Source organism: Balaenoptera ricei, chromosome 14, assembly GCF_028023285.1.
Source record: "Balaenoptera ricei isolate mBalRic1 chromosome 14, mBalRic1.hap2, whole genome shotgun sequence".
NCBI lineage: Eukaryota > Metazoa > Chordata > Mammalia > Artiodactyla > Balaenopteridae > Balaenoptera > Balaenoptera ricei.
The window spans coordinates 70,736,566-70,764,406 of NC_082652.1; the positions used below are offsets into that span (position 1 = coordinate 70,736,566).

Genomic DNA, 27,841 nt, shown 5'->3' on the forward strand with positions numbered 1-27,841 from the left:
GCAGGAAGGATGGGCTTGTGAGCATCTGTGCAGGATCTTGCTGCTGTGTGATTATTAAACACTATATATAGCCATCTGATACTAGCGACGGGAGCTAGTTACCTTTCTTGGGGTTTCTTACAATGAGCCCATTAATCTGACTGCTGTCCTTGGTCACAAAAGGAAAGGGAAGCAAGAGAAAGACAGTCCCTTGTCAAGGGGCACGTAGCAAGCTAATGGCATTTTAGTGGTGTCACTTTGCACACCAGCTCCATCGTCTGGTTACTGGGACAGCTCTTAGCTGTCAGTGCCCTGGGGCATTTAATTCACTCAGGCAGCATAGCCTAATGGTAAGGGCGTGGGGTCTGGAGGCAGACTGCTGGGGTTTGAAGCCCTGCTCTGCCACTTCCCAGCTGGGTATGCTTGAGCAAGTTCTTCGCCATTCTGTGCCTCAGTTTTCCTGTTTGTAAGATGGAAGCAATACATCAGTATTGCAGTATCCTAGTATGTTCCTGGGAATATCATTGTGAAGTTAAATGAGATGGAGTACATTGTTACCAGTTATTATTTAGTGTGGGAAGGTAAATAATAGCTACATGATTATTATTTCAGCAGTCTTTTATGTGATATTTACTTTACACACTGCCTTCATGGCTATTGCTTTTAACAAAAACCCTGTGAGATAAATATGGAAGGTATTAATATTCTAGTTAACAGATGTGGAAACTGAGGCTCAAGGTCATGTAATCTATGAGTGGCAGAGGTCAGACTTGAACCCAGAGTTCTTTCATAAGCCAGAGGCTCTCCACTGCACCTGATGGTCACCTTCTCCGTGGGAGACACTGCCTCCTCCAGGCAGTTTCCAAAATATTATGCGAGGCTCTTCATAAAAATAAATTGGACATTACAAGGGTCATTCACTCTTGGCTGTTTTTTGAGAGTCAGGTGATGTTGTTCATCCTCTGCACCTGGGGGCACACTTGCAGATGGTCAGTCAGAGTAGGGGGCTGCCGGGCACATGGGATGGAGGGGGGCGCACCTCAGCAAGCCCCACCCCATCCCGCTCGGACTGCCCGAGCATAGCCAAGGTGGGCCCGAGGGCCATGGGCTTGTGCCAGGACTGTCAGAGCACCTGCGAGGGCCACTCTCCCCAGGGTGTCCAGCCCAGAGCTCCCATCTCTCCACACCTATTGGGGAGCCTCTACTCACTCCTCAAGGCTCCGTTTAAATGTCACTTCTTCAGGGAATCTGCCATTTTTCACCAAAGTAATTGTCTCCTTGTCACCCCTGCTCATAGCATCCTGTACTTTCCCATGATACATTTATCACAGTTGTAATCATACGTACACACTATTTGTGCCAATATTTGTGTCACATCTGCCTCTCCACCCCCAGACTGTAAGTTCCTTGGGGCCAGGGATCGTGTCTGCTTGATTTGCCCTGGGTCCTCCCCACTGCCTGGTACAAAGTGATGCTCAGTAAATATTACATGAAAGTATTAAATACTAAAAATACATGCAAATGCTTTGGAGAGTGGAAAGTTGCTTTGCAAATGTGTTCTCACCTTTAATTTTATTGCTATCTGTGGGACTACCACACAATAAAAGAACTATGGCACACTGCCATATGGCACACTGCCTATGGCAGCTGAAGCTTCCAGAAAAATCGGGCAAGACAGTTCATGGGAAGACTCAGCTGTGTGATCTTTCAGCGTGGCTGTTGGTGAATGAAGGGAACTAGACAGACGAGCCTGAGGAGGTAGCCTTGGTAAACAACCTGAATTTAGCATCGCGAGTTTGTCAGTGTGATGATCTGAAAGCTGGGAGAAGAAAAAAAAAATGAACATCTGAGGGAATGGCATGCAGTTGCTCTCTGGGTTTATTTTTGCTTAAGCTGGTCTGTTCCTACCATTCTGGTGATGCCCCGCCTCCGGTGTGGTACCTGAAAGCGAGCAGTTACCAGGAACCTGCCAGCAAAATACTTCTCTGATCCCAGTTCCTTTCGGTTCCGCTGGACTCTCTGCAACACTCCCACTAAGTCAACTATCTGTTTCCACACCTCCGCTCAGCTCCTATCTGACCTCACTGTCACCCACACCTTGGCGGCCCCAGTGCGGTCTGTAAGCCCGGCCCAGTCTTCAGTGCTCACCATTCAACTGCTCCCTTGTTCCTGTGACCATCCCGCTCGTGTCCCAGAGAACCGACCACGCTTCCGGCAGCACATCGCCCCTCCAGGGGATGTGCCTCTCTGCGCACTTCCCCCAAGCACCTCTTCCAAACACTTCCACTCTCAAGTCCCTGGCTCCATTCCCACCCATCTCTATTTGTTCATCAACTTTTTATTGAGCACCTACTGTATGCCAGGAATTGTACAAGGCTGGGGATATAAGGATGAAGCAGCCACTGTGCTTTTGCTCTCAGGATTCCCAGTAGTGGGAAGAAGGACCTACAGAGAGGTACAACCCCATGAGATTACTGCCTTAGGTGAAGGCATAGTGCTTCATGATTCTGGAGAAGAGAGAGTTTACTCCGAGGACGGCAGGGCGACATTAGGGTAGCACTGCTTCAGGGACCCAAAGAGGACAGTATCACCAACATACGGGCTGCATGTTCTGGGAAGGTGGAAAGTCAGGAACAATCGCCCCAGTCTGTGTGGCTGCAGCGTGGGGTGCAGTTTAGGGAGTGGTTGGGTGTGAGGCGGGAAGACAGATCAGGTCTGATGCAGGGGGCTGTGTGAGTAGCTTGGGCTTTAATCTCTGGGCAGTGGGGAGCTATTGAAAACCTTTTGAAAACAGGAGAATGAAATGATCAGTTGTGTTTCTGAGATAATTGGAAGCAGAAAGGAGGATGGATTGGAGAGGATGCAGGAAGGTGGTAGAGAGACCATTTGGGGGCTGTTGGGACTTCATTCATTCATTCATTCACTCATTCTAAACCTGTTCACAGAGGGAAGCCACAGATGCTGCAGTGCTCTCAGCCGCAGGAAAGCAAATGTGAATGGTGTCGCACCCCGCTCTACAGTGGGGACAAAAGCTAGAGGTGGTAGGATGCAGACTCTGGACATGTCAGGATATCCAGGACCTAAACTAAGGCAGTCTGGCTGAAGAAAAGGGGACAGATGGCAGTATTTCCAAGACAGGGTCTTATCTCCCCCATATCACCACCTCAACTCTGTTCACTCTGGTCACAGCCCTCACCAGCTTCCCCTGGGAGGTGATCCCATAGGAGACCTTGGCAGGGAGTGGGAAGAGAAAGGGCAAGTCCAGGCTCAGAGAACACCCTGAGCACAGGCACAGGTATCTAAGATTTTTTCTAGGCCTTAGTCCCAGTCATCTTTTCTGGCACTTCAAAAGAAATCAGAGCCAATCTTTGCTCCTCGGAGCCTGGTGAGCGTGGGGTGGAAGCTGGCACTCCGTCCCTTTCTGAAGTTGTGTCGAAGAAAGACGGAACAAATCGATCCACAGGTCAAAAAGATGACTATCAAAGTCAGTGTTTGGTTTGCTTTTTGCTTTATTTCAAAGAAAAACTCGCCTTATAAGACTGAACAAAGGGATGCGGGTGGACTTTGGGTCCCTAACCCTCTACCTCAGTTCCGGTTGGTCAGGACTCTTGCAGGACCCCTTGGCTCCATCCTGATGAGACCCACACTGCACTTCTCTCCAGGCTTCCTGAAGCCTGGCCTCATGAGCACAGGCACTACATCCCGAGACTCTATCTGCCCGCGCTTGGGATCCTAATTCGCAGTTTTGGCAGTTGAAACAGATTCTAAATTAAAAACAAGTTACATTGTTGCTTGAAAAAAGAAAGTGATTTTTGTCATTGGTAATATAAAGCCTTACTGTAAAAGCAACCTTCTTCCCACCTAGGAGGTTCTTACTGATGGGTGGGTAGCGGTTCCTCCCACCACCCTCGGTGAGCAGGGGAGTCAGTCCTTTGTATCCATGGGTTCCACATCTGCAGATTCAACCAACTGCGGGTCAAAAACATTTGAAAAAAATTTCCAGAAAGTTCCAGAAAGCAAAACTTGAATTTGCTGCACTCCAGCAACTAGTAACATAGCATTTTTATTGTATTAGGGATTATACGTCATCTAGAGATGATTCAAAGTATACAGGAGGATGTGTGTGGGTTATATGCAAATACCATGCTATTTTATATAAGGGACTTGAGCATCCTCAGATTTTGGTATCCACAGGGGTTCCTGGAACCAATCCCCATGGATACGAGGGGATGACAATCATCTCTCTCTGCTTACCCTGAGTGAGAGGGGACCAGTGCTGGAGGGGGCAGCTCCTTCCAGCCACCCCTTCTTACTGTCTGGCCTTACCTCCTCCCTCATGTTCTGGAAGGCAGCTCTGTCCACAATGCCCACCCAGTCAACTGCCTTACCTACTCCTTTGAGCCCTAATTTGCCCTGGCCCTATAGCATTGGTAGATATTGAGGCCAATGTCTACCCAGTAGCCTTCCTCCCAAAGGGTGGCTTGGAGGCTGGATCTACCTTTAAGCCTGGGAGTGGCTGAGCCCTTCCCCAGGCAGCCCCCTGCCCGTACCCATCGGCTTTGCTCTTGTTCCTGGCACCTGAGAACTCCAGCATAACAAGCACACAGAGCCTGGTTTGTGCTGGTTTTTCAGAACTCATTAAATCCCAAGGTTCGTTTATCTGGAGTCTGCAGAGAATGGGAGAGGTGAAGGAATGCTTCACTGCGTCACTGTCCCACCCAAATACTTACACTGTGTTGGCCTCCGTGCCAGCCTGATCCAGGTTTCCAGCTAATGACACTGAGCAGGTAAAATCCAGTTCCTGCCCAGGACTCCCTGTATCTGGGAGAGCTGTGGAGTTGGTGGCTGCTGGCACCATTATGTTTGTCAAGGTAACGCGCTGTATTGTGTTGGTCATGCTGCTGCTCTTGTCAAGGTTCCAGCATCTTCTGCAATGAGGACTTTATTGATGTGTGTGTCTAAGGCTCCCGAGCTACGAGGATGGTCTGTGTGTGCCAAGTGCTAACAACAGCCCAGCGACTCACTAAGGAGGCAGGAGCGGCCTCTGGGAGTGGGGGCGGGGTCCCTCTTTCTTCCTGTTACCCTTCCTTCTCTCTCCTCATTCCTCCTCCCTGGCCTCCTCCTCTTTCTCTCCCTAGTTCCTCCTTTTCAACCCTGCTCCTCCGACTTGCGCCCCACCTCGCCTGTATCATTGGGATTCTGAGTGCTCGCTTTCTCCCGAGTGCCTTTAGGCATGAGACTGACCACATCCCTGCGATTCATTCATTGTCTTGGTTGCACGTGAACAGACAGAGGCTCCTCTTGCTCCTGGCCTCTGGGGGCTCAGCTCTCCTCGGTCTAAAATGGAATTGGAGCTTTCCTGATGAAGCAAACACTGGCTCCGTCCCTACAGAGGCCGGGCACCGAGCTGGGCACCAGCCCTACACATCCTCAGTGGGGACCGGGCCCAAGTGACCATCCCCTCCTTTCTCCACCCCCCGGCGCAGCCTGGTTCCCAGCTCTGCTCTTAGTGACAGGAGAGGATTCCAGTTTGGAAGGTTGACAGCTGCTGCCACATGGTCCGTATGGGACTCTTTTTCCCTGATACAGAATGATCACTTAATTATCTGAAGAGGAGAGGGGGCTGCTCCTTCCCAGACAGCCAGTCCTTGCCATGCACGGCTCTTTGGTAGCTGGGTCAGGACCCCCTTCCTCACTGATGGAGGCAGTCCTGGCGATCCATCAGGTCATCCCTTGTGGGGCCCAAGAAACACCTGGAAGAGCCTGCGCCCCAAAACGGCAGCCTGGACGCTCTACAAAGCTGGGTTCCCGCCTCTCCGAGTGACCTTAGAAGAGTTATTTCCTTTTTCTGGGTCTCAGTCTCCTCATCTGGCAGCGGAGGGAGCAGTTAGTATGAACTGACCTGGCACTGATCTGGCACCCGGAATGGTCACCTTTCTCCGGATGAAGTCAAAATCAGCTAAGAACACGCACGCCAGCTGGCGGGAAACCCGGTGTCACCATCTGAGCTCCTGGTCTTCGCCTCATTCAGCTAAGAACCCCAGGGTCGGGGAGGGGGGGCGGTTCGTCCGTCCCCTGCCCACCTCCCTGCTTCCTCTTGCTCTCTTGCTTCCATTGCTTTCTTTCCCAACCTTCCTCCACTCCCCTCCCAGGCACTGGAGCCATCTGTCTTCTTCTCCAGGGAGCTCATGATCCGTCGGAAGGCTGATCACTTCCTTCCCTCCCCCTTCCATGTCCGGTGGGGTTTGATGGCCCTGACCATCGAGCGTAAGAGGCTTATTTGCATGTGGAAACCCTCACAGGCTTGTGGGAGTTCATTGTTCCTAAGAGGCCAGTGACACTCCCTAGTATCTCTCCTGCTAGAGTGAGGAGGAAAATGAAAAACAAGCACCCCATCAGCACGTTTCCCCTCCAATGGGTCAGGTTCCTACAATGTTATCTCTGTGGCATGGGGTTCTGACTCTTGGGGTCTAATAAGCTTTCAGTGAAGGAGGCGCTCACAAGGAGAGCAGAGGAGAGGGCGATTGATACATGGAAGTTAATAAGTGAGAGCAAATGGCCTCACCATGATGGACTTGGTTAGCCCCTTGGTGAGTCTCTTGGTCTATTCAGGCTGCTACAACAAAACCATAGACGGAGTGGCTTATAAATAACAGAAATTTATTTCTTATGGTCTGGAGGTTGGGAAGTCCAAGATCAGGGGGCCAGCACGGTCGACTTCTGGTGAGAGCCCTTTTCAGGATTGTAGATGGCTGATTCTCATTGTATCCTCACATGGTACAAACAGGGGGAAAGAGCTCTCTGGGGCCCCTTTTATCAGGACTCCCATTCATGAGGGCTCTATCCTCATGACCTAATCACCTCCCAAATGCCCCACTTCCTAATACCGTCACATTGGGGGTTAGGATTTCAACATATGAATTGTGTGTGGGGCGCAGATACAAACATCCGGTCCATTGCAGTGATTCATTGTAGATTCATTCCTAGACACTCCATCCCGGGCTGGGTGTCTCAGTGTGTTCTGGGTCATAAGAGAAGACAGGGATAATTTAGCCTAAAGTTCCCCTCATCCTGCCCCCTGCAAAAAAAAAAAAAAAGACTCAAAACGCATGTGCAATAGCTAGTGAACCAATACTCACTTCTTCCCATGCAGAGGCCACTCACTCTTGGAGGACTGTGAAGGGGTGATAAAGGGTAACAGTTCCGACCCCCTAGAGCCCAGCTAACATCACTGTGGAAGTGGTTTAATTTTAGTATAATTGGTTTGTGGTCATGACTTACTTCCAATTTGTGTGAAATACTTTTGGAAGTATATTCAGATCACCACCCTGTTCTGATTCCCACGAGTAAGTGGGGAAGTATGGTTATTCCCACTTCACAGATTAGAAACTCCTTGCTAGAGAGCTCCCAGGCAGTGGTAGGACTCGAACCCAGGCCTCCTGGCTCCCAGCCTATGGCTTTCCTCCTCAGCTATGACAGTCCCGTGTGGGCCAGACATTGTTGCTGTCACCTGAGCTGTCAAAATACCACTTCTTCCACTTCTTCTGTCACTTGTGAACAGGGAGAGGCAATCACCAGGAGAGGGAACATTTTTCTGCTCTATGAATGATTTCTTTGTACCTCTGAGTGCAACCCCTGTAAATGATCAGCCTCCATGAGAATAGGAGGGAGTAGTGTGTGATACATGTGCTGGATAATGGGCCGAGTAACTGGGTGAGAAGCAGGCCAGTGAAAGAAGTCAAGAACTCTATGAAATTTATTAAAGGGACTGCACTACACAGAGGATTTGAGTCAGAAAAGACTTGTGAAGTTCTCACATCTGGTTGGCATCTCTAACGGGGAGGAAAGAAGTGAGTTTCACAAATCTGAATTTGTAAATGGTGCTCTGGAGCATGGGGCTTCTCAGAATGCATTTGTTCTGCCCAAGTATTATTTATTATTGAGTAGGTTAGGAATTAGGCACTGGGGCTAGAGTGATGCACGTGAAGGGGTCCCTGCCCTCACCAAGCTTCCAATCAAACACTGAAGACAAGCGATTAAAGCTGAAACAAAAAGGGAGAAAGTGATATGAGAGGGGGAGGGGGAGGACACAACCCGACAGATAAACTAGTCTGGGGAGGGAAAGGAGTATCAGGGAAAGCTTCCTGGATGAAGGGGCATTTAAACTTGTACCCAAAGGATGAGTAAGAATTAGCCAGAGGAAAAGGAGGGGGAACAGCATGTGTGGAGGCCCAGAGGCAAGAGAGAAGATGACAGCTTCAGTGGACTGAAAGACATTTTGTATGGCTGGTGAGTAGAGTCAAGGAAACTATGAGGTTAGAGGCTGAGACCTTTAGAAGCGATGCCAGTTTCCAAGATGACTTAAAGGAGGAAAGCAAATGCTTCTTCTCTAAGGAACTGGGGAAACTAGAAAAACAAAAGCAAGCACTCAAGTGTGAGAGGGATGGGGGTGGGACCCTCCATGACAGAAGTCCCCATGGGAGATGACAGAATGCACTGGTGTTGCAACCAAGCCTGGATCAGGAAGTGGGCTCGACGCCTTTCTAGTGTGTGATCTTGAGAAAGTTACTTCCACTCTCTCAAAACGGAAGGAAGAGGAGGAAACAGGTGCCTACCATGCACAAATCACTGGCACAGTGTTCATTTATGTCAGGGAATAGTTCCCCGCAGTGTGCTGTGAAAGTTCAAACATCATTGAACGTGTGTCACCGTGCCCAGCACATAGTAGGTCCTCGATAAATGGCAGCTGAGGCGGACCATGTGCCTGGAAGTGACTTTCTCATGAAATCTGGGCTCACAGAGAGTAATCTCGGAATTCAGGAAGGCACAGGGGCCCGTGGGCACTCTGCAGTGGGGGCTAAAGCAAGTGTGGGAGAAATGAAAGATGCAGGCTCTGCTTTTGAGAAGCTTAGGCCCTGGCTGGGATCTCTACCCTTTAGAATACAGTCCAAACAAAGCAAGCCCCAAAGAGGCTCACCTTATTTAGCCACTTAGGTCATAACTGTCCTGATTTAGATATTGAAAGAGGCCAACATCTTCTGTGATGCCAGGTTTCCTTCCTTTAAAAAAAACAAAAAAGAAAGAAAAATGAGAAGTTTCCCTTTGCGTCTACAAAGGTCAAATGTAGGAGTTGTCTCAAATCAGAAGGATTTAAATGCTGGCACGCACACACACCCTCACACACTGGTGATCCGAAAGTCGGACTCCCAGCCTCAAGCCTAGGCAGGTACAGCCCCTGCCCCTGTGCTGTTCCCGTGGCAACCAGCACCCACACCCCACACTCAGGGACCCAGACTGACTGCCCGCCCCTAGCTCTGCACTGATGTGGGCATCAGAGCTCCAAATGAGGCCTCCGGAATTTCTCTCCGTGCTATTTCAGTATTGTTGGGAGGCTTGGGAAGCCTTTGTTCTCCCTGGCTGGTTACGTAATTTTCAAGAGAAAAAGGCAGAGGAGAGACTGAACTGAATACTTCCCAGCGTTTGCTTTTGGGGGAGGCGGTAATCCCAGAGTCTGGTGTTCTTGCCGCTCGTTTTTTCCTTCCAGCCCTCTGTAGCTCTCCTCCCATCCCCCCTCAGGGAGACGAGGATAAAAGAGGTTCCCCTCCTGTTTCTTACTCGGTGGCATCCCCACCGGCACGTTCTGGAGGAAACCGTATAAGGGAAACCAACCAGGGCCAGTGGCCTCACTGCCTCAAAGGGGTGTTAAGGGGTTTGCACATCTCAGGGGAGGACGCATGCTGGGGCGCCTGTCAGCGGCTCCCTGCCTGAGACGTACATATTTTAGGCCAAGAAGTGCTTTGGGCCTGGGTTGGTTACTGCCCTGCCGGCTGGTGTATGAACGGGATCCCGGGACCTCGGTTGGAGTGGTCCTGGGGGCAAGAGAGGCTTGGGACACTGCAGCCTGAGTTGGCCCCATGGGTGATAACATGGGGAGGAGCCATCTGCCCGTGCACGTGGGTTTCCACAAACAGAAGGGGCTTCCAGACTCGGGTACCTTACTGCCCATGAACACGTCCAGCCTGTTCCCCTCCTGCGTCAGGGGAGTGGTACTTCATTTCAAGGGCTGGAAGACCAGGAAGAGTTGTTTCTCCTGATTCCTGGGAGCCCCAATGCTAAAAATCAGAGGTAAGGCAGTGACCACTGCCTTGGGCTAGCAGTCCTCTCCTTGGTGAGGAAACGCCTCCTGGTCACCTCTCTTCTGGGGCTCGTGTGGCATCCGTGCTTGAGCCCCCAGCTTTATCTCCCACTCTCCTTGGAGGGGTTCAAAAACTTTCTGATCTGCGCCTCAGGGGCACATTTTTTAAATTTGTCTTTCCATGTGGGTTATACTTTGTCATAATCCTAATCTTACTGCACAACGTAGCCATTCCTGTGTCAACTGGTATTTATTTCTGGAATCCTCACTGTGTGCCAGACACAGGACTCACCCCCCGGGGTTAAGTCAGTGAAAAAAAGGAGGTAAGATTCCCCCACCGCCACCCCCTGCAACAACCCTGCTGACTTCCCAAGGTTCTGTCTGACTCTGGAATCTGATGGGCTCTAAGGCAGCTAAGACCCAGGACCCCTGCCCAAAGCCTCAAGATTTCAGGCCAAGTTTGCATCTTTTCCATCTTGGACATGTCAAGAGCCGAGGTCTCTGCATCCCTCCTCTCCGTTAGTTACCTATTGTCTATAATAAATACCCCCGCATTTAGTGGCTTAAACAGCATTTGCTGTCACACAGTTTCTGTGAGTCAGGAATCCGGGCACAGCTTTTAGCTGGGTGCCTGTGGTGTAAGGTCTCCTGTGAGCCTTCAGTGGGGCCGTGGCCACTGGAGAGGGCTGGAGTCCTCTCAAGCTCACTTTGGGGAAGATCCGCTTCCTGGCTCGCTCACGTGGTGGCCAGCGGGCCTCAGAAGATCCCGATGCAAGAACTCACCTGGGTCTCCCCTCAGGGCTGCCTCATGACATGGCCACTGGCTTCCCCCAGAGCTATCACCTGGGACGGAAGCCACAGTCTTCTCATAACCTGATCTCAGAAGTGACATCCCATTATTTCCGCCATATTCTGTTCCTTAGAAGTGAGTCAGTAAGTCCACCCATGCTTAGGGGAGGGGATTCCACAGAGCCTGAAGCCAGGAGGCGGGGACCATTGGTGGCCGTCTTGGAAGCTGCCTTCCCCCTCCTCCGGGAGGCTTCTCTGACTGATCTTCCTGGTCCTCTTACTGCACTTGCAGTGGAACTATGAAGTTGGTCCCCGAGTATTCTTGCACTGTTTCTGTTATTGTTATGTGGTCCTTCTCTCCTTATAGGAATATAAGCTCCTTGAGGTCAGGAGCCATATGTTCTACATCTCTTTATTTCCCACTTAGACCAACCATGTACCTAGCAGGTTACTATCGGGTGGACAGTGACAGCTTCAGGTTAAAAGAAAAAAGACAGTAAAAATGTCTTAAGCAAAAATAGAGCTTGACCATCTCACTTGGCAAGAAAGCTGGAGGCAGGCATTTCCAGGCTTGGCTCAGCTACTCAGCGATGTCTACAAGGCCCCATGCTCATCTGCCAACTCTGGTGTGCTGGCTTGGTCTCCAAGCTTGTCCCCACATGGTCTCAAGATGGCTGCTGTGGCACCAACACCACCTCTTCCTACAAGTGCATCTAAGGACAGGGAGTAGGGGAAGAAGAAAACTTTTTCAGTGAGGCCCCTCTAGTGCCTTTAAGGCTTATTGTCCAGACTGGCTGATATGATCACCTCTAAACCACCCATTGCCAAAGGGGAGTTGGGTTAGCACGATTGACTTAGATTCATGGCCCTCAGCAAGGATGCGTGTGGGAGATGTCATTGCCCTCTAGGATTCTGGCTATGTGTGAGGCTGTCACAGGAACCAGGGGGCGCTGTTGGCATTCAATGGAGCAAGGCCGGGGTTGCTAAACTTTTGGCGATACCGTACCCTGTACCATATAGCACCATGAAACAAATAACTCTTCTGTGCAATTGCCAATACTGCTGGAGACTGCTGCTTTGGACCAGTGGTTCTCAACTAGGGGTAATTTTGTACCTTCTCCACTGGTGATAGTTTTCAATGTTGAGGGACATTTTGCTTGTCACACCTGGGGGATGCTACTAGTGCATCTGGTGGGTAGAGGCCAGGGGTGCTGCTAAACATCCTACAGTACACAGGACAGCCCTGCAGCTGAGAAGGACCTGGCACAAAATTTCAATCATTCTGAGGTTGAGAAGCCCTGGTTTAGACCCATCATCTAACCATGAGTCAACCCTGAGTTGGACTCAGCTGCTCAATGGCTGACCCAGACTTGGGTTCTGTTCCTTTGGAGGAAGTGGGAATGGTTCCTGGGCAGGTGACCAGTGGCAGCTACAGGACCAGCTGGGAGGGTGCTCAGCTCAGCTACCCTCTAGGATGGCCGGTCCCCGCAGTCAGGGCCTCTGGCATCTGAGGTTTACAGTTAAAGAAGAGGTCAAGTACTGGTTGGAAGGCAGGGTTATGGCTGTTTGAACTTGGCGGAGGTTTTTTGTTGCTGTTGTTTGGGAGGATCAGAGCAGGCACAGGAGGTGAGTCTAAATTTAGACTCTCCAAAGCCGCTTTGTAAACTAGAGCCCCAGGAATCCCAGAAAGGGACAATCGGCACACACCACCAATCTCTGGTTTGCCTCCACATGTTAAAAGGCTGGATGCATGAGAGGATAATTAATTGGCCTCAAATAAGATACTGATGGAAAGTTGGTGAGAAATCAGCGGAGAAAAGAAACACCATTGCTAGGAGTCCTGGGGTAGAGATTTCTACTCCTGTGTTTATTACGATGTTCACCATGGAATTGTGGGAGCCTTGTTGCCCTTGGAAGAGTTACATGTGTTCTTCTCGCTGCCTGTCATTTGAGCACAGCTGAACCCATGACCTTTCCACCTCTCAAGGTGAATGCCAGCTCCCTGGTTGCAAATCACACCTGTGATTCAGAGCAGCTGTGAGCCACCACCCCCAAATGGAGAATGACTGTGCTTTGCCCTGAGATGCTGCATCACACCAAGAGCTGCCATCCTCACTCCTCTGCCCAGGTGGGCACATCCAGATGCCGGATGTGCCCCTCTCCAGGGCCGATGGGCCCACGCCTCTTGGTACACCATGCAAGAAAAGAGCCCTAATCCGAGACTTCTTAGGTAATCGGCATTTCATAATCAGTCCACCTGTGGGGAAAGGCAAAGGGTTTACGGTAGAAATTATAGAGGAATGATAGGGGAAAACTTAGAAAATAAGGAGGTTTGAGAAGAGATGAATAACAGTAAACTCAAATGGGAACAGAGAAACGGTCAGATGAGAGCTGCCTAGTTTGTGTTGAAATGCTAAGAGAGGCAGCATCTAAGCAGATGATACTGAAGTTCAGGGATACTGGTTTGTCTGAGCAGTTGGAACTTGTTGTGTGAAGATCCCTGTTGCAATGAACACGTTGCATTGGGGCAGCGATGGAAAGGGGAAGAGGCTGACCATCTAGGGAAGGTGGGCATCACGGTTTTGTAGACATAACAAATGCACCTCAGGTAACTGCAATTCACAGTTATGTTCTAAGTACTACTTTTTGTCCTGGGCTTGAGAAACTTAAAGCCTAGTTGAGAGATGGACATGTATAAAAAGTTAAATAACAGCCCAGATTAGTATATGGTAAATGTCAAATACAGTATATACACACAAACACACTGGAGTTCAGAAAAGGGAGGAATGTCACTGAGGACACTTCAGAGAGGAAGTGAGACTTCATCTGGATTTGGAATGACGGACAGGATTTCAACAAGTGGGGAAGAAGCAGGATATTTCAGGAACCAGGAAGGTGCAAGCAAAGAAACAGGACGGGAATTAAAAGAGCGTATTTAGAGGCCATGGGGATGATGGATTGGCTGGAATCGAGCCTTCCCAAGGTGACGGGGTTTCTGCTGATAGCATGTTGGGAAGACCACTGAGACACACACACACACACACACACACATTTCCTCCCCCTGTGAGAGGAAGAAGAAAGAGTTTTAAAAATAAATAAAGCCCCTCTTAATTATCCACAGATTATCTGCACTGCAGCTGATCTAGAACAAATCCTGCCTTCAGCTTGCTGGTGATGTCGTCTCCCTGCTTAGGTGCTCATTCCCGTCTCTGTTTACAGCCCACTGGGAGCCGGAAAGGGAAGAAGGCTTCAGCATCTCCCCTCATAAAGCAATATATAATTTCTTCTGTTTGCTCTGCCCTTGGGAATCAGGCCAAATATATGGGTAGAAAGTGAAAGGTGTTCCAGTTCAGTTTCTGTTACCTGACTTGGGCAGCAGGAGTTGGAGGAGGGATGAAACGGGGCCCCAGGTGGCTCTTTTGTTCCCCTAAATTAGGTGTCCAGGTGGACTTCACAGCACAGGCCATAGGCTCAGTGGGTGGTCCGAGCACTGTCTCTAACTGGCTAGGAATCCTCAGAGTGAATGGTATTCATTTATCAATTCATCAAATGTTTATTGACCCTGTCTATGCTAGAAGCACTGAGCTGGTGTTCCCTGAGCTTCAGTGCCCTTATCTGTAAAGTGAGAACTCAGACTAGAATCGTAGTCTCTCAGTGGAGATGCTGGCATTTGGGGGTGGTTGTCAGTTATTCACTGATGGTGATACTCGGCAGGATGATTGGCAAATCTGGCCCTGCTCATTAAAGGCCTGTAGTGACTCCTCGTCAGAGCAGCTAAGGAAGGCAGGACCACCCCCAGTTGAGGGCCACAGGACTTGTTTGTTATGATTATTTCCCAGTCTTAAGTGCTGATTATTTTGCTGCTGGGCCCAATAAAAACATGCAGAGTAGAACTGCTGAAGATTGATGAAACATCAGAATATTAGGTACATCTTATTCAAGCATAAGGGAATTTTTAACAATAGCAACAACAGGTAACATCTGTTGAGCAATTACTATGTTCCAGACTCTTGGTAAATTTCTTTCATTAGTAGTCTTTGGAGGGCATCTTGTTATTTACTATTTCAGGTCATCTGTGTCCCCTAATTTGCCCCCTTGATTTTAGAACATTGAGTTGACTGTTGTTTTGCTTCATTTATCATTTGCAGAGTTCAGATGTGAAAGTATCCTTACAGGGGGCCCTACAGGATTATGGGAATTAAGAAGCAGCCCTGGCTAGATTCAGTCCTTTGCACAGGATATAGTGTTTGTTCTCTGTGTGTATGTGGACTTTATAAACTTATAAAACCTGTCACTTCCTTAGAAGCTATGATATTGCCTTTACTTCAGAGGTCTGAATTTACATTGCTAGTTTTGCCATTTTTTTCTCCCCACTTAGGTCCTATGCCTGTAATTTGAGTCAGCAGCCAACAGGGGGCAGTCAGGATATGATTTGACTAATTGCTTTTAAGAGCTAGGTCCCCATTATCAAAAAGAATACAGTTCACCATGCCAGCCCTGGTGTCATTCTAAGAAGTCTGTGCCCTGCTTTGCTGTGCAGAAAGTCCCTATCCCAGGGTGGCAATAAAATTTCCTTATAATCTGGTATGTATGCTTATGCTGCCTACATGGGAAGCAAGAGATACAAAGTAATTAAATCTCAGTGCATGGCAAATTCTCTCAAAATAGTCAAAGACATTTGCAAAAGAAGGAAGAAAAGGGGTCCAAGTAGAAAAACAAAATTATTGATCCTTCATTTTCTGTCTGCAACTCGCTACTTTTTACTCTCACCCTGCTCAGCTAGTGCTGCTGTGTGTGTCTGGAGAGCATAACAAATGATTTTCACAAAGGTCAGAGCTGATCATTGCCACCCACAGTTTGTGCATATTAACCTTCGGGGAGCAGGCATTTACATAAAAGGCACACCAGTTGATGGTCTTATCAAATCAATCCATCTTCTCTCCCTTCCAGGGGAGCGCTGCACACAGCAGGCGGGGTGGCTGGGCAGTGCAAAGACTGGAATCCCCTGAGCAAGCAGTGTTTCAGCTGGCTGGACAGATCAAATAACACTTGGGCTGGTTAACAAAAGACACACAAGTGGGAAGGTGCTGGAAGCTGAAGTGTGGAAATTTACCCAACATTGTTTCTTTGACAGGAAAGGAGACTTGGTCTGAAAGATGCTGCATTCCTGCCAGCCTCTCTGGGTCCAGCAGAACAGTGTCTCATTCAAGGTAGTGTGGATGAGGGGGTGACAGAGGATGCTGCCCACATCTGAAGCCTCCAGAGGATCCTGGCTGGGCAGCTGAGCTGCCCTCAGGTCTGGGACTTCAGGTGTAACTTGGTTGAGAGCTCATGAAAGGTGCTTGGATTTCTCCAGCTTTCTTCACCAATGCTCAACAGACTGGTTTGGGTTTCAGAATCTAAGAGGAGCTGGTAGAAAGGAGAGCTGGCAGAGGTACAAAGAAGTCCCTACGAGCCTCTAGAATCCATTGTTGGGATCTCATCATACTGCTCGGGACACACAGAGCAGCTCCCAAGCTGCAGAAGGCTGTGATACCACTGAGCTTTGGACCATCGAAAGTAAAGGAACACAGCTCAGCAACAGCACCACATTTCAGCAAGAAGGAGCCTCTTTTAACAAAGGATTTAAAGGGGAGAGTTTCTGCATCTCTACTCTATGGTCCATCATGATAGAAAACTTTACGTTCACATAGATAATGAGACTGGTTTTTCTTTCCAAGATGCTATATTTGAAAGAATCATGAGCCATTCTAAGCTTCCAGGGAGGCTCAGGATACATAGGAGTTGGTGGACAGCCTTCCCAGTACAGGTTAAGGAAACAGTCTGAGCCTCCAACTTCTGCAGCTCAGCGAGTATGGACATATGCCACTCTTGTCTCCAGGGAGCTGGTGGCAGTGACATCACCCGGAGAAAAAGCGTCCCTCAGCCTTGGGGCTTGACAGAATGAGGTGTGCTGGGGAAGCCATGAGCTGGGACGTGGCCTTTCCTGACTGCCCCTTCGTCCCACGGGCAGCCCCTGACCACTGAGCCAACGATGGCTGAGAAGGGCGACGGCATCGCCAGCGTCTATGGGTATGACCTTGGTGGGCGCTTCATTGACTTCCAACCCCTGGGTTTCGGCGTCAACGGGCTGGTGCTGTCAGCCGTGGACAGCAGGGCCCGCCGGAAGGTGGCTGTGAAGAAGATCACCCTGAGCGACGCCCGCAGCATGAAGCATGCACTCCGGGAGATCAAGATCATCCGCCGCCTGGACCACGACAACATCGTGAAGGTGTATGAGGTGCTGGGGTCCAAGGGTGCCGACCTGCAGGGCAAGCTGTTCAAGTTCAGCGTGGCCTACATCGTCCAGGAGTACATGGAAACCGACCTGGCACGCCTGCTGGAGCAGGGCACGCTGACGGAGGAGCATGCCAAGCTCTTCATGTACCAGCTGCTCCGAGGGCTCAAGTACATCCACTCCGCCAACGTGCTGCACAGGGACCTGAAGCCCGCCAACATCTTCATCAGCACGGAGGACCTCGTGCTCAAGATTGGGGATTTCGGGTTGGCGAGGATTGTTGATCAGCACTATTCACACAAGGTACGTCTGGCCAGAATGGCTGATACGGGTGGTCCATGTAATCCTCAAGAATGCTCAGTGTTCAAGAGGGTATTCCTAGCTCCCGTGGAATCAGAGGACTGGGGTCAGTATTTGGGGGAGGCTGGAGGGTGCTAGAAGGATCACGGGGCTGAAAAGTTGTTGCTGGGGGAGTAGGGAAGTTCTGGTTCTTAGTCTGGTTCTTAGTCTGGTCTAATGGTTGTGGCCATTAGTCATGGCTGTGACCGATGACTCAAGGCCGTACAAGAGGGGTTGGATTAGAAGATACAGCTCTAGACTCTATGGCTTTAAAATTGTGCTGCTGGGGAGTTCCTTGGTGGTTCAGTGGTTAGGATTCCGAGTTTTCACTGCTGTGGCTCGGGTTCAGTCCCTGGCTGGGGAACTGGGATCCCGCAAGGCATGAGGCACAGCCAAAAAAAAAAAGCAAAAACGTTGTGCAGTTGGTGAATTTTTCTCTAGCATCCTCTTATTCGTGCCATCCACCTAACCACCTCCCCTGCCTACTCTCTGCTCAGAACTCCCTGGGAGGCTTCCCACCATTGGAATCTTTTGCTCTGGTTCATCTCGCCTCCTCCTCCCATCAAAGCTGCCCCACTCTGTGTTCCATTCTCTCTGTCCATGGACGGAGGCATAAACGGTGAATCTTGATAAACTAATTCTCGGTGTACATTATCCAGCTAATGACTCGGCTCTCCCAGGTCCCGTGATGCACTAGCCCCCTAGTGTGACACTAAAGCCACGGGTGTCTGGATTGGTGCTGACCCCCCACAGGGTGGGCGGCTAAATGCTCCAGCGGCAGCAGAGATCAGAGCTGATCCGGCCACACTGACCCTTGTTCTCAAGGCCCCAGACCTCTTCTTACCTGATCCACTGTGCCCTTCAGGAACTGGGAGTCCTCTGAAATTCTATTCCCCTTACCTCAGTTCCTGCCGCTTTAGGGGAGTCTCTGAGCACCTCAGCCAGGCACCCCTCAACAGAGCTGTGGAGTGGCTGTGATTTCCAGCCTCCTGCCAAAACTTTTGTATCATGAATTTTTACGAGAATGAATACACCCCTCAGGAAGTAGGTGCACCATAAACTGTTATCAGCCAAGGGGCTGGGGTGGGTGATGAGAGAGGGGAGGGTAGCTCTGACCTTGAACATGCTTCAGCTTTCTCTCTGAGGCCCCATTCCTCTGCTCTCCCTCGCCACCCTATTTGCCTGCAGCCAGAAGGTCACGGACACCAAGAAACGTGCTGACCTGCCTGGTACAGCTGCAGCGGGGTGGGGGTGGGTGGAGCAGGGCTCCGTGTCCCACCCTCACTAGCTGGAACTTGGGGTCCAGCCCAGATTTCAGACCTCGTATCAGCCCAGCTGGCTCTAGTTCCCTGGTGCTGCCTTAACCATGAGCTTGCCCTCTGTCCCCCCCTCCTGCAGCCAGGCCATCTGTCAAAACTGACAGCCGACTCTGTAGGAAGGAATGTCCACGGTAAAAAAAAAAAAAAAAAATCATGCCCTTCTGTCTTCCTAACTCCCTGTGCTATGTCTCCTTCTGAGGAGCAATGACCCCAAACAATTGAACCAACGGTTTTAACGCAGATCAGTTCTTATTTGGTAAAAGGACCAGAGAATCCATGACACTCTTATTTCTGGGATGCACAAAACCACCTTCTGAATTGAAATAAACCAGTACATTTGGGAGTCATAATAGGACCTTCCTCGATGAAAGGGTCTGGTTAAGTGAAGTATTACAGGGAACGTGCGCAGAACAGCACGTGGTAAGCTTTTGGGAAAATCAGGGAAGGTGGTCACTGGGGCAAAGACTGGCTGTGGCAGCAATTCTTAGGAGGTGCGTGGTGTGAGGAGGTGATACCGTCTGAGGAGGCAGAGTCCCGGGCTCCCTTCTGACGGCGCTGACTGCGACGTGGACACTCACCCTCTGCGAGCCTGCATTTCCCCATCTTTGACGAGGATGATAATATGCTCCCTGCCTGCCCCGCTGGTTTGTGGTTGTGAATCAAAATGGAACGTGAAAGCAAAGCCCCTTGGAAAGTAGTAAGGACCCCATCCGTTCATCTAATGAACGTTTACTGAGTACACAGGGCCCGGGCCCTCTGCTGGGAGCCCGGGAGGAGCCCCAGGTTCACGGACCACTGCAGGTAGCTGTACAGGCTCCTGTCACTCAGGGGTGGGAAGCCACCTCTCCAGTGGGAACTTTCATTTTCCTGATGCAGAGGAAGTTCGATGCTCTGACTTTCCCTTCGTGTGCCCTCTTCAGTAAAATTAGCCGTGGGAGGTTAAAAAAGAAATCACTGGAGCCAGCTACGAGCCCACTAGGTGTTCACATCAGCCCTGCGTTTGGCAGGTGTCCCGTGCCCCCACCTGCTTCCTCCCCCATATACTTTCTGCTTTTAGCTTCCTCCCTGCTCTGCCCCGAGCGATGACGAAAGCTTTATATTTGGTGCCTTTATTTATCTGATGTGCATTTAAATCAGTTCTCATTTAATTCTCAAAATGCCGTGAGGCACTTCGGGCAAATGGTCCATTTTAAAACGGAGAGAATTGGCTTTCTCAAGATTACTTGGCTGACTGCGGCAGAAGGGACACAAGAACTTGGCCTTCTTGTTTGTTGATGGATGACCTTTCTGTGTGCTGTCTCCTTCATGAAGGCTTTCTGGGTCTCCAGCTGGAATGAGTCATTCTTTCCTTTGAATTCCCCACCCCCTAACCTGGATCTTCTAGCGCCTACCATTCTCTGCTCTGTTTTACTGTGTGTGTGTCTGCGTCTTCCGTGCGCTCCTAGGCTGAGAGCTCCTCCGTTCCTGACGGCCGTGCCATGTTCATGTTGGTTTCCTCCAGGGAGTCTGACCCTGTGCCTGAGACATGGCCCAGTTGATTGTGTTGACTGTCTTGAACTAATGGAAGAACTGTCATTGGCCAGCACATTACAGATAGGAAGCTAGTTGGGCTCATTGATTCCATGTGCTTGGGAGGTTTGACTCTCAGAGAGAGAGCACGGCATTCTTCCAGCCAATGAATTGGTGGGGGTCAGACGTGTGCATCTGCTTTCCCTGGTGCGTTTGGAGGACAGTGCCTACATGGGAACGGCTCTAAACTGAGCCCTCCTAAAGTTTCGTGGATCCTGTGCTTGCCTTGAAGAGGATCGTGCTCACTTGGGCTGCAGCTCGTGCCTTTGCGTGGGCCACAGCCCCTTGCCAGGGACGGGCTTTGTGATCCGACGGGGGGCTGGACTCGGATGCAGCAGCCGCTGTTCACTCTCCTCGTTGTGACTTTCTCACGGGTGGACAGCAAGCCTCCTTCCCTTCCACATCCCCTCATCTAGCACAGGGCCTGGCACAGGGTAGGTGCCCATTGTGTTTGTCTGGTAGACGAGGTGCCAGAGGGAATGGCCTTCTCTAATGAGCAGCTGGCAGCACTGGGGCTTTAAGTCACAGTCAGGGAGCATTCTGAGCCTGTGTTCCCCTACCTCACCATCCCAGGGGTCTTGGTCTTTGCAAGGCAGAGGGCAGCTGGAGGCCCCGGTTGGCCCACACTGTCAGGAAGATGGCAGTGGGTGGCAACGGGGGTGCTCTGATGGCTCTCACTCAACAGACACGGTATAGAGGCCCCTGGTTTCTCTGTGTCATTAATTGCATGACCTCAGGCAAGTCCTTTTCCTTGTATAGCTTACTCCCAGAATAAGAGATCTATAAGGAGACCTCGCAATCACCTTGTCCATTCCTTCCATTTCACAGATGGTAAAACTGAAGCCTAGGAAGGGGAAGAGACTTGCTCAAGACCACACGAGGAGTGGCTGAGCCAGGAGTACAATGTCCAGTTTTCTCTGAGCTCCTTCTCAATTGTCTTATCTGCCAAATGGGGTCATCAGTTCCATTCTGCTTATTTCGCAGGATTCTTGTTAGAGTCAAATGAAAGTGGGGATGTCGAGGGCTTTCAGATGTACAGGGAGCTAAACCATGAACAGAACTTACTTGCCCAGTAGATGCCATGGTAACACCAGGCAGACACCCACATGTCAGTTTCCCCTCCACTGACATATGGACCCAACTCCTGACGTGATGGCCAAAGGGTGAGTCATGAGGCCCTACCTGACGGTGGCTGCCCAGCCTGTGGTCCTGTCATGAACCCCTTTCTGCCCGCCTCCTGGGCAGGCCCGCTAATTAGTTCCTTGTGTTTGTGTCAAGAAGAGGCAGCTGAAGGATCAGAGCATGTTTTTCATTGAATTTATCCTATTAGGAAGTAGATGATCTCAAAAGAGAAAAAAAATGTAGTTTAAGATTTCACTAGAAGTCCTGTGTAAATTCTAAGACATGTCAGGAGCCCTCAGAAGAGGGTGCAGAGGGCTGAGCAGCATGTTGACAGTCTGATTAGCTGTGTGAACACGTCCCTTCGGGAAGGGGCCTGGGAGAGGGAACCACATTTTGTCCTTGCTGGGGCTGCCAGCGGACTTGCATTTCCTCGGGGCAGTAAGCAGAAAAGCAAGCAAAGGAAAGAAAGCAAGAGTAAGAGGTCCATAAAATATGTTTTGGTGGATCATTTGAGCAAGTCTAAGTTTTCTGCTAGGCTGGCCTGCCTTTGAGCCCTGACCCCTTTCTACTTCAGAACCCCGTCTTCTTACCTCATGGTTCGTGATCAGAATGTTCTCACACTCTGCCTCCGTATCATGAAGATTCCTTAGAAATCAACCAGTACGGTGGTCCTCAAAGTGTGGTCCTGGACCAGCAGCACCAGCTTTACCTGGGAACTTGTTAGAGATGCAAATTCTGAGGTCCCATCTCAGACCTACTGAATCGGAAACCCAGTGTAGGGCCCAGCAAGCTGTGGTTTAGCCTCCAGGTGATTTCGAGGCTTGTGAACTTCTAAGCATCTTTGATCTGGAGATGTGGAGTAGCTTGTCTGTGGGCAGAAAGCGGACGCCCCTGGTGTGTCTGCTGATGCTTGCAGCCAAGGTTCTCAAACTTGAGCACGATGAAGAAGGCTAAGAACTCCTCCCAGGTAACACAAGTGTGTTTGAAGTAGGTACCTTAACCAAAAAGGATAGTTAATGGTGGGGATATAAGGCACTGTGACGAGGTATTGTGAAGACTGTTTTAGGCAGCATGACTTTTAGGGCCTCGGTCACATCACTTGGAAACTACCTGGTCCACCATCCCTTGAGCTTGGCAGAAAGCTGTACAGACCAGGGAACTCCATCAAAAGGAGTGTTGGTTCTGTTTAGGTTTTACTTTAACAAGAGTTAGGTGATACAAACGATGATTTTAGAAAACATGCTTTTCATCCTGGTGTAAACTGCTTCACTAGATGTTATTTAAAGACAAGACATTGCTTTCACAGTTCAGTGAGATTGAGTGTTTGATTGAGGGCTCAGCAAATTACTGCAGTTTGGTAAGACTTGTGGTTCAAGGTCCCAAAGGAGGCAAAGAGGTACATCATGGAGTATATATCAGCCAGCTTCCAAAGGCTTTGCACAGAGCTTTGATCAGCTGTGTTTATGCTGGTTAAATTGTGTTGATCAGCCTCACCTCCTGGCCACTCTGCCTTCCTTTGATGGCTTCTTGTCTATCATCTCCCTCTGTCTGCCTAGGCAGACACACAGAAAGCTCCCCTAGAGCACGGATTCCCTTGAAACTGAACCTAGGAAGAGGAATGCCCATTTCTGTGGTTGAAATAGAGTCTTTGCAGCTGATCAAGAGAATGTTCATTTGTTGTTCTGTGTGCCTGTATTTTGCATGGTCTCCACCTTGAAGATGCAGGTCCCTAGGGGCTGGAAGGGAGGAAGGGCTTGCCTGAGATCCCGGAACAGGACTGGGGTCCACAGTGCTGGCATTGGGAGAGGCCTAGCCACCCTCGAGAGCCAGGGTTCATGACAAAATGGGCTCATTGAAGGACAACTTGCTGAGGGCCCAGCTAGAAGTTCTTAAGCCACTAAGCATGTTATTCCAAATCAGTGGAGCTGAAAAGATTTATTTAAAAGGCTATGAAATATCCCTTTTTAAAAGGGAAAAATATGACCTAGGGGATTAGAACAGAGGTTGTGCTAGAGAGTCAAGTGTCCCTGAACACTTCAGCTGACTTGGAAAAGCCAGTTTTGTTGGCTTTCAGTGCATCCCCCTAGTTCCCACCGCAGCCCCGCCCCCAGGAGCAGGGTCTTCATCCTGTCCCTGGGCCTCCTGGGGTCCTCTTCTACCCACTCCCAGAACGCTACACCCAGGTCTCCCTTCCTGGGAAGCAACCCCACTTAGCTCCAGGGGTGATATTATAAGTCATTAATAACTGGCATGGTCCAGGCACCAACCAATTAGAAAGGAAGCTGGCAGAGTCCTAAGGCAGGGTTCTGGAGGTGCCCGGCTTGCCAGAAATTGACCCTTTATTGCTGGATCATAGGGAGGTCTGGGAGTATCTGGGAATGAGGCAAAGGTGATGAGCGAGGGAACCAGGGGCTTCAGCAGTAGCTATTTTCCAACCAGTTTGCAGGTATTTCATTGTTCTAACAATTGGCCTAGCTGTACCAGTGCATACCAACCATGCTTTGCTGCCTTCATGTCAAAGCTCACCCTTCCCATGTGCCTGTGGGTCTGGTTCTCCACTGGGGGTGAATGGTGGATTAAATAGTGCAAAGAGATCACTAGCTCCCTCCTTACTGTCAACACAAGCCTACTCACTCACCTACTCACAATTAAAGCTGCCGTCCTATGGCAAGCTCCAAAGCTCCAGAAGAATTCAAGAAGCAGGAAGTCAGCCTTCTTGCTAGGATTGCTAAAGAGGAGCTAGTATTTCATGCAGTACAGGCTCGCTGGGGACAAATTCTTTGTTTATCTAGGAAGTGTCTTTATTTTACTCTCATTTTAAAAGTTTGTTTTCCCGGGATATAAAACTCTGAACCTATGGTATTTTTCTCTTTCAGTACTTAAAAAATGTCATTGTTTTATTTCCTATCCTTATTGTTTCTCAAAAGAAGGTCTTCATTCATATCATGGTTCCTCTGTATGTAATGTCTTTCTTTCTCTGACTGCTTTCAACATTTTTTCTTGACCTTTAACTTTCAACAGCTTGACTGTATGTGCACAAGTGTGGTTTTCTTTGTACTTATCCTATTTAGTTAATTCATTGAGCTTCTTGAATCTGCAAATTGATTTTTTTCCCCACCATATTTGGGACATTTTCAACAATTATTTTCTCTGCCCCACCTTCTCTTCTCCTTCTGGGCTCTGATTACTATGTTACTCAGCTTGGTATCATCCCAAAAGATTGTCCGATCTTTTTTCTCTCTTTTTTTTCAGAATGGGTAATTTCTATGGTCTGTCTTCAACTTCATTGACCCTTTCTTCTGCCATCTTTAATTTGCTGCTAAGCTCATTTGGTGAATTTTTCATTTTGGATACTGTACTTTTCTAGAATTTCTATTTGGTTCTTTTTTATAAGTTTCCACTTGTGTGCTGAGATTCCCCATCTTCTCACTCATTGAGACCATATTTTTCTTTAAGTCCTTGAACATATTTATAATAACTGCTTTAAATTCTTTGCTAATTTGAACCTCTGGGACATCTCAGGATCTGTTTCCTATTTACTTTTTTTCTCTTGAATTTGGGTCACTTTTCCTGCTCCTCCACATTTCTAGTAATTTTTGGTTGTTTGTGGATATTACAGTTGATACTCTGAAAGAAACTTGTATGATATTGTCTTCCTTTAATGAGTGTTGAATTTTGTTCTGACAGGGAGTTAATTTACTGATGGTAAATTACAGAATCCTTGATCCTGTTAAGGCTTGGTTTTATGCAGGACTAGAGTAGATTTTACTCCAGAGCATGATCCTTACTCCTATGGTATGACCTTTCTGTTGTCTTGCTTGAATGCCTAGAATGTTAACAAAGCATTTCCCCTCTGACTGGACTGAAACTCCTATGTATCCAATGTTTCTGCAACCTCTACTATCCCTGTTCTGCTGTTAGTACCAAAGTAACTACTCTCTGTTAGACCTCACCCTGTGTATATGCAGACCAGCCCTCAGCATATTCAGACCAGCCCTCAGCCAGAGATCTGTGGGGGAACCCCCTACAAACTTCTGGGTCCCTACCCTATGAAGCTTCTTCTTCTCCAGTATCCTGCCCGACCGGCTCCAGTGCTTCTGCAGCCCCAGGCTCTACCTCCTCAACTCAGTAGGACAAACATGTTCTGCTTCGTTCCACCTCCCTGTGCTATGGTTGGGAAATCTACCCAGGCAGAGTGCCAGGGTGAAGATGAAGCTCACCTTATGTGTCTGCTTCCCTTCTCTCAGGGATCCTGCACAGCCTATTGCCCAATGCCTGAAAACTGCTATGTATGTTTGTTTAGTTTTATAGTTGCTTTCAACAGGAGGGAAAATCCAGTACTTGTTACTCCATCATGATCAGAAATGGCCAGCGCTAACATTTAATGATGTAATGCTCTGTGTGGCTGAACATCTTTTAATGCTAGCTTATAAGCACCTTGGAGGAAGTGTTGATGACTTACTTATCTCTACATCCCTGTAGCATGCTTAATGAATATTATTAAATGGAATTAAGTGGAGAGTCTGGGAGATAAGTGTTGAATAATGTGCTCCTCCTTCCTTTGTACCTAGGAGATGTGCTGGGAAGGAAACTCCTTTCAGATAGCATCTTCAGTCTTGGGAAGGATCCCAATTGCTCCAGTCCTGGCTCCAGTCTCTCTACTTGGGAACGCCAAGGTTGTAAATGTCTCAGGAACATGATACTGTCTTATACTATAGGCAGATATTCCTGTGTTTATACTGAAGAAGAAAGATTAGAAAATTGGATCAAACCCTTTTAAATTTTCTTCTGAAATGTGGTTTTTTTTCTTCATCTTTTACTTTGGTAGCCTGTTAAGACAGCACTATAGAAATAGAAGGCTCGAGGGGAGTATCATATTGCTATGTTTATCTTTACTTTCATGGGTAGCTTCTAATTCAGTATCACAATTCTGGGAGCTGAGAGAGACCAATCCTTATCTCTAGCCTCATTTGCTGCCACTCCACTCATCTTGTGCCGTGATATCACTGACTTGTCACCATTCGCTGGAAAATGTCATACTTGGTGACAGCTCTAGTCCCACACACTGTTCCCTTTGCTCCCACATAAACTCCTACTTATCCCTTCAGACTCCACTCAAAAGCCCCACCTCTGTAAAGCTTCACCAGCTCCCCAGGGGAGAGTTAATCACACCTTCCTCTGGTTTTCCACAGCAGTCATCCCCACACTATTGTGATTATTTGTTTATGATCTAATATGTTTATGATTATGCCTCTTCCCCCAATAGATAGTAGGGCCCTTAGGAAACAGTATGAATCTCATTCAGCTCTGTATTCCTAGCAACAAGCACAGTATCTGACATATATGTGCTCATTAAATGCTTACTGACTAAATGCCTTTCCACTGAATCAAGCATGATCCTCAAGAGCCTCCCAGGATAAAGTATAATTTCTCTTCTTCAGGGCAGTTTTCAAATATTTGAAGTCATCTACCACGTCCCTCTAAATCTCTGGAGCCTAGAACTCCTTTGTCTTTACACAATAATATTTAGGTACTGTTCTAAGTGCTTGACAGGTGTAGACCCATTTAGTCCTCATAACAACAACATAATATTAATAATAATGATAAGTGCCGCTGTTCCCATTTTACAGATGAATACACTGAGGCACAGAGAGTAACTTGTCCAAGGTCCCCCAGCTAATAAATGGCAGAGCTGGATTTCAAAGCCCAATAGAATAGCCACCTAATAGTGGCTTCAGGTCATGCTTTATCCACTGAGCATACTGCCTTGACTATTTAGATGACAGTGTTTCCAGAGGTCACACTATCCTGACTGTCCTTTCACTGACCTCCTCCTACTTATTAGACCCCAGGGGGAGGGTGACATCTCTGCTCCATAAATGACTCACTGCTCATGCTGCTGGTATTTTGAGGGGCAACCATGTCACACTATTGGCTCATATTGAGATCGTACCCAACTTACTTCCGTTAAGTTTTGTATTCCCTATTTTACATTCATATCATTGATTTTTAGCCCTACTACAAGACTTTACCCTTCTCCCTGATAAGTTTCATCTTCTTGGCTTCAGGCAAATATTCCAACCTGACAAGATCTTTTTGGATCTTTGTTCTATCACATAATCTTATCCCATACAGCTTCACAATTCACAAGCCTATCTTCTATGACTTCACCCAGTTTTATGATATCACCAGTTTTAAAATGTGTGAAGAGATTCGCTGAAAGGCTTCATCTTATGGCCACCAGACACCTCCCTCCAGGGTAACACTGACCCTAAGCCAGAATTCTTTGGGTTTAGTTGTCCAACCAGTTGT

General features: G+C 48.7%; 1 protein-coding gene across 4 annotated transcripts in view; it reads left to right on the forward strand.

Moving 5' to 3' along the window:
- Positions 1 to 27,841, forward strand: part of MAPK4 (mitogen-activated protein kinase 4) — a 178,826-nt gene that overhangs the window by 85,386 nt on the left and 65,599 nt on the right. For 3 of the 4 annotated variants that reach the window (XM_059894558.1, XM_059894559.1, XM_059894557.1), the window contains exon 2: positions 16,038 to 17,483. In XM_059894558.1, the coding sequence (XP_059750541.1) occupies positions 16,938 to 17,483 (546 nt within the window). In that variant the 5' untranslated portion in view covers positions 16,038 to 16,937. Of the gene's footprint in view, positions 1 to 13,112; positions 13,134 to 16,037; positions 17,484 to 27,841 lie in introns of those variants that run through there. The other variant, XM_059894560.1, reaches the window with a different exon arrangement.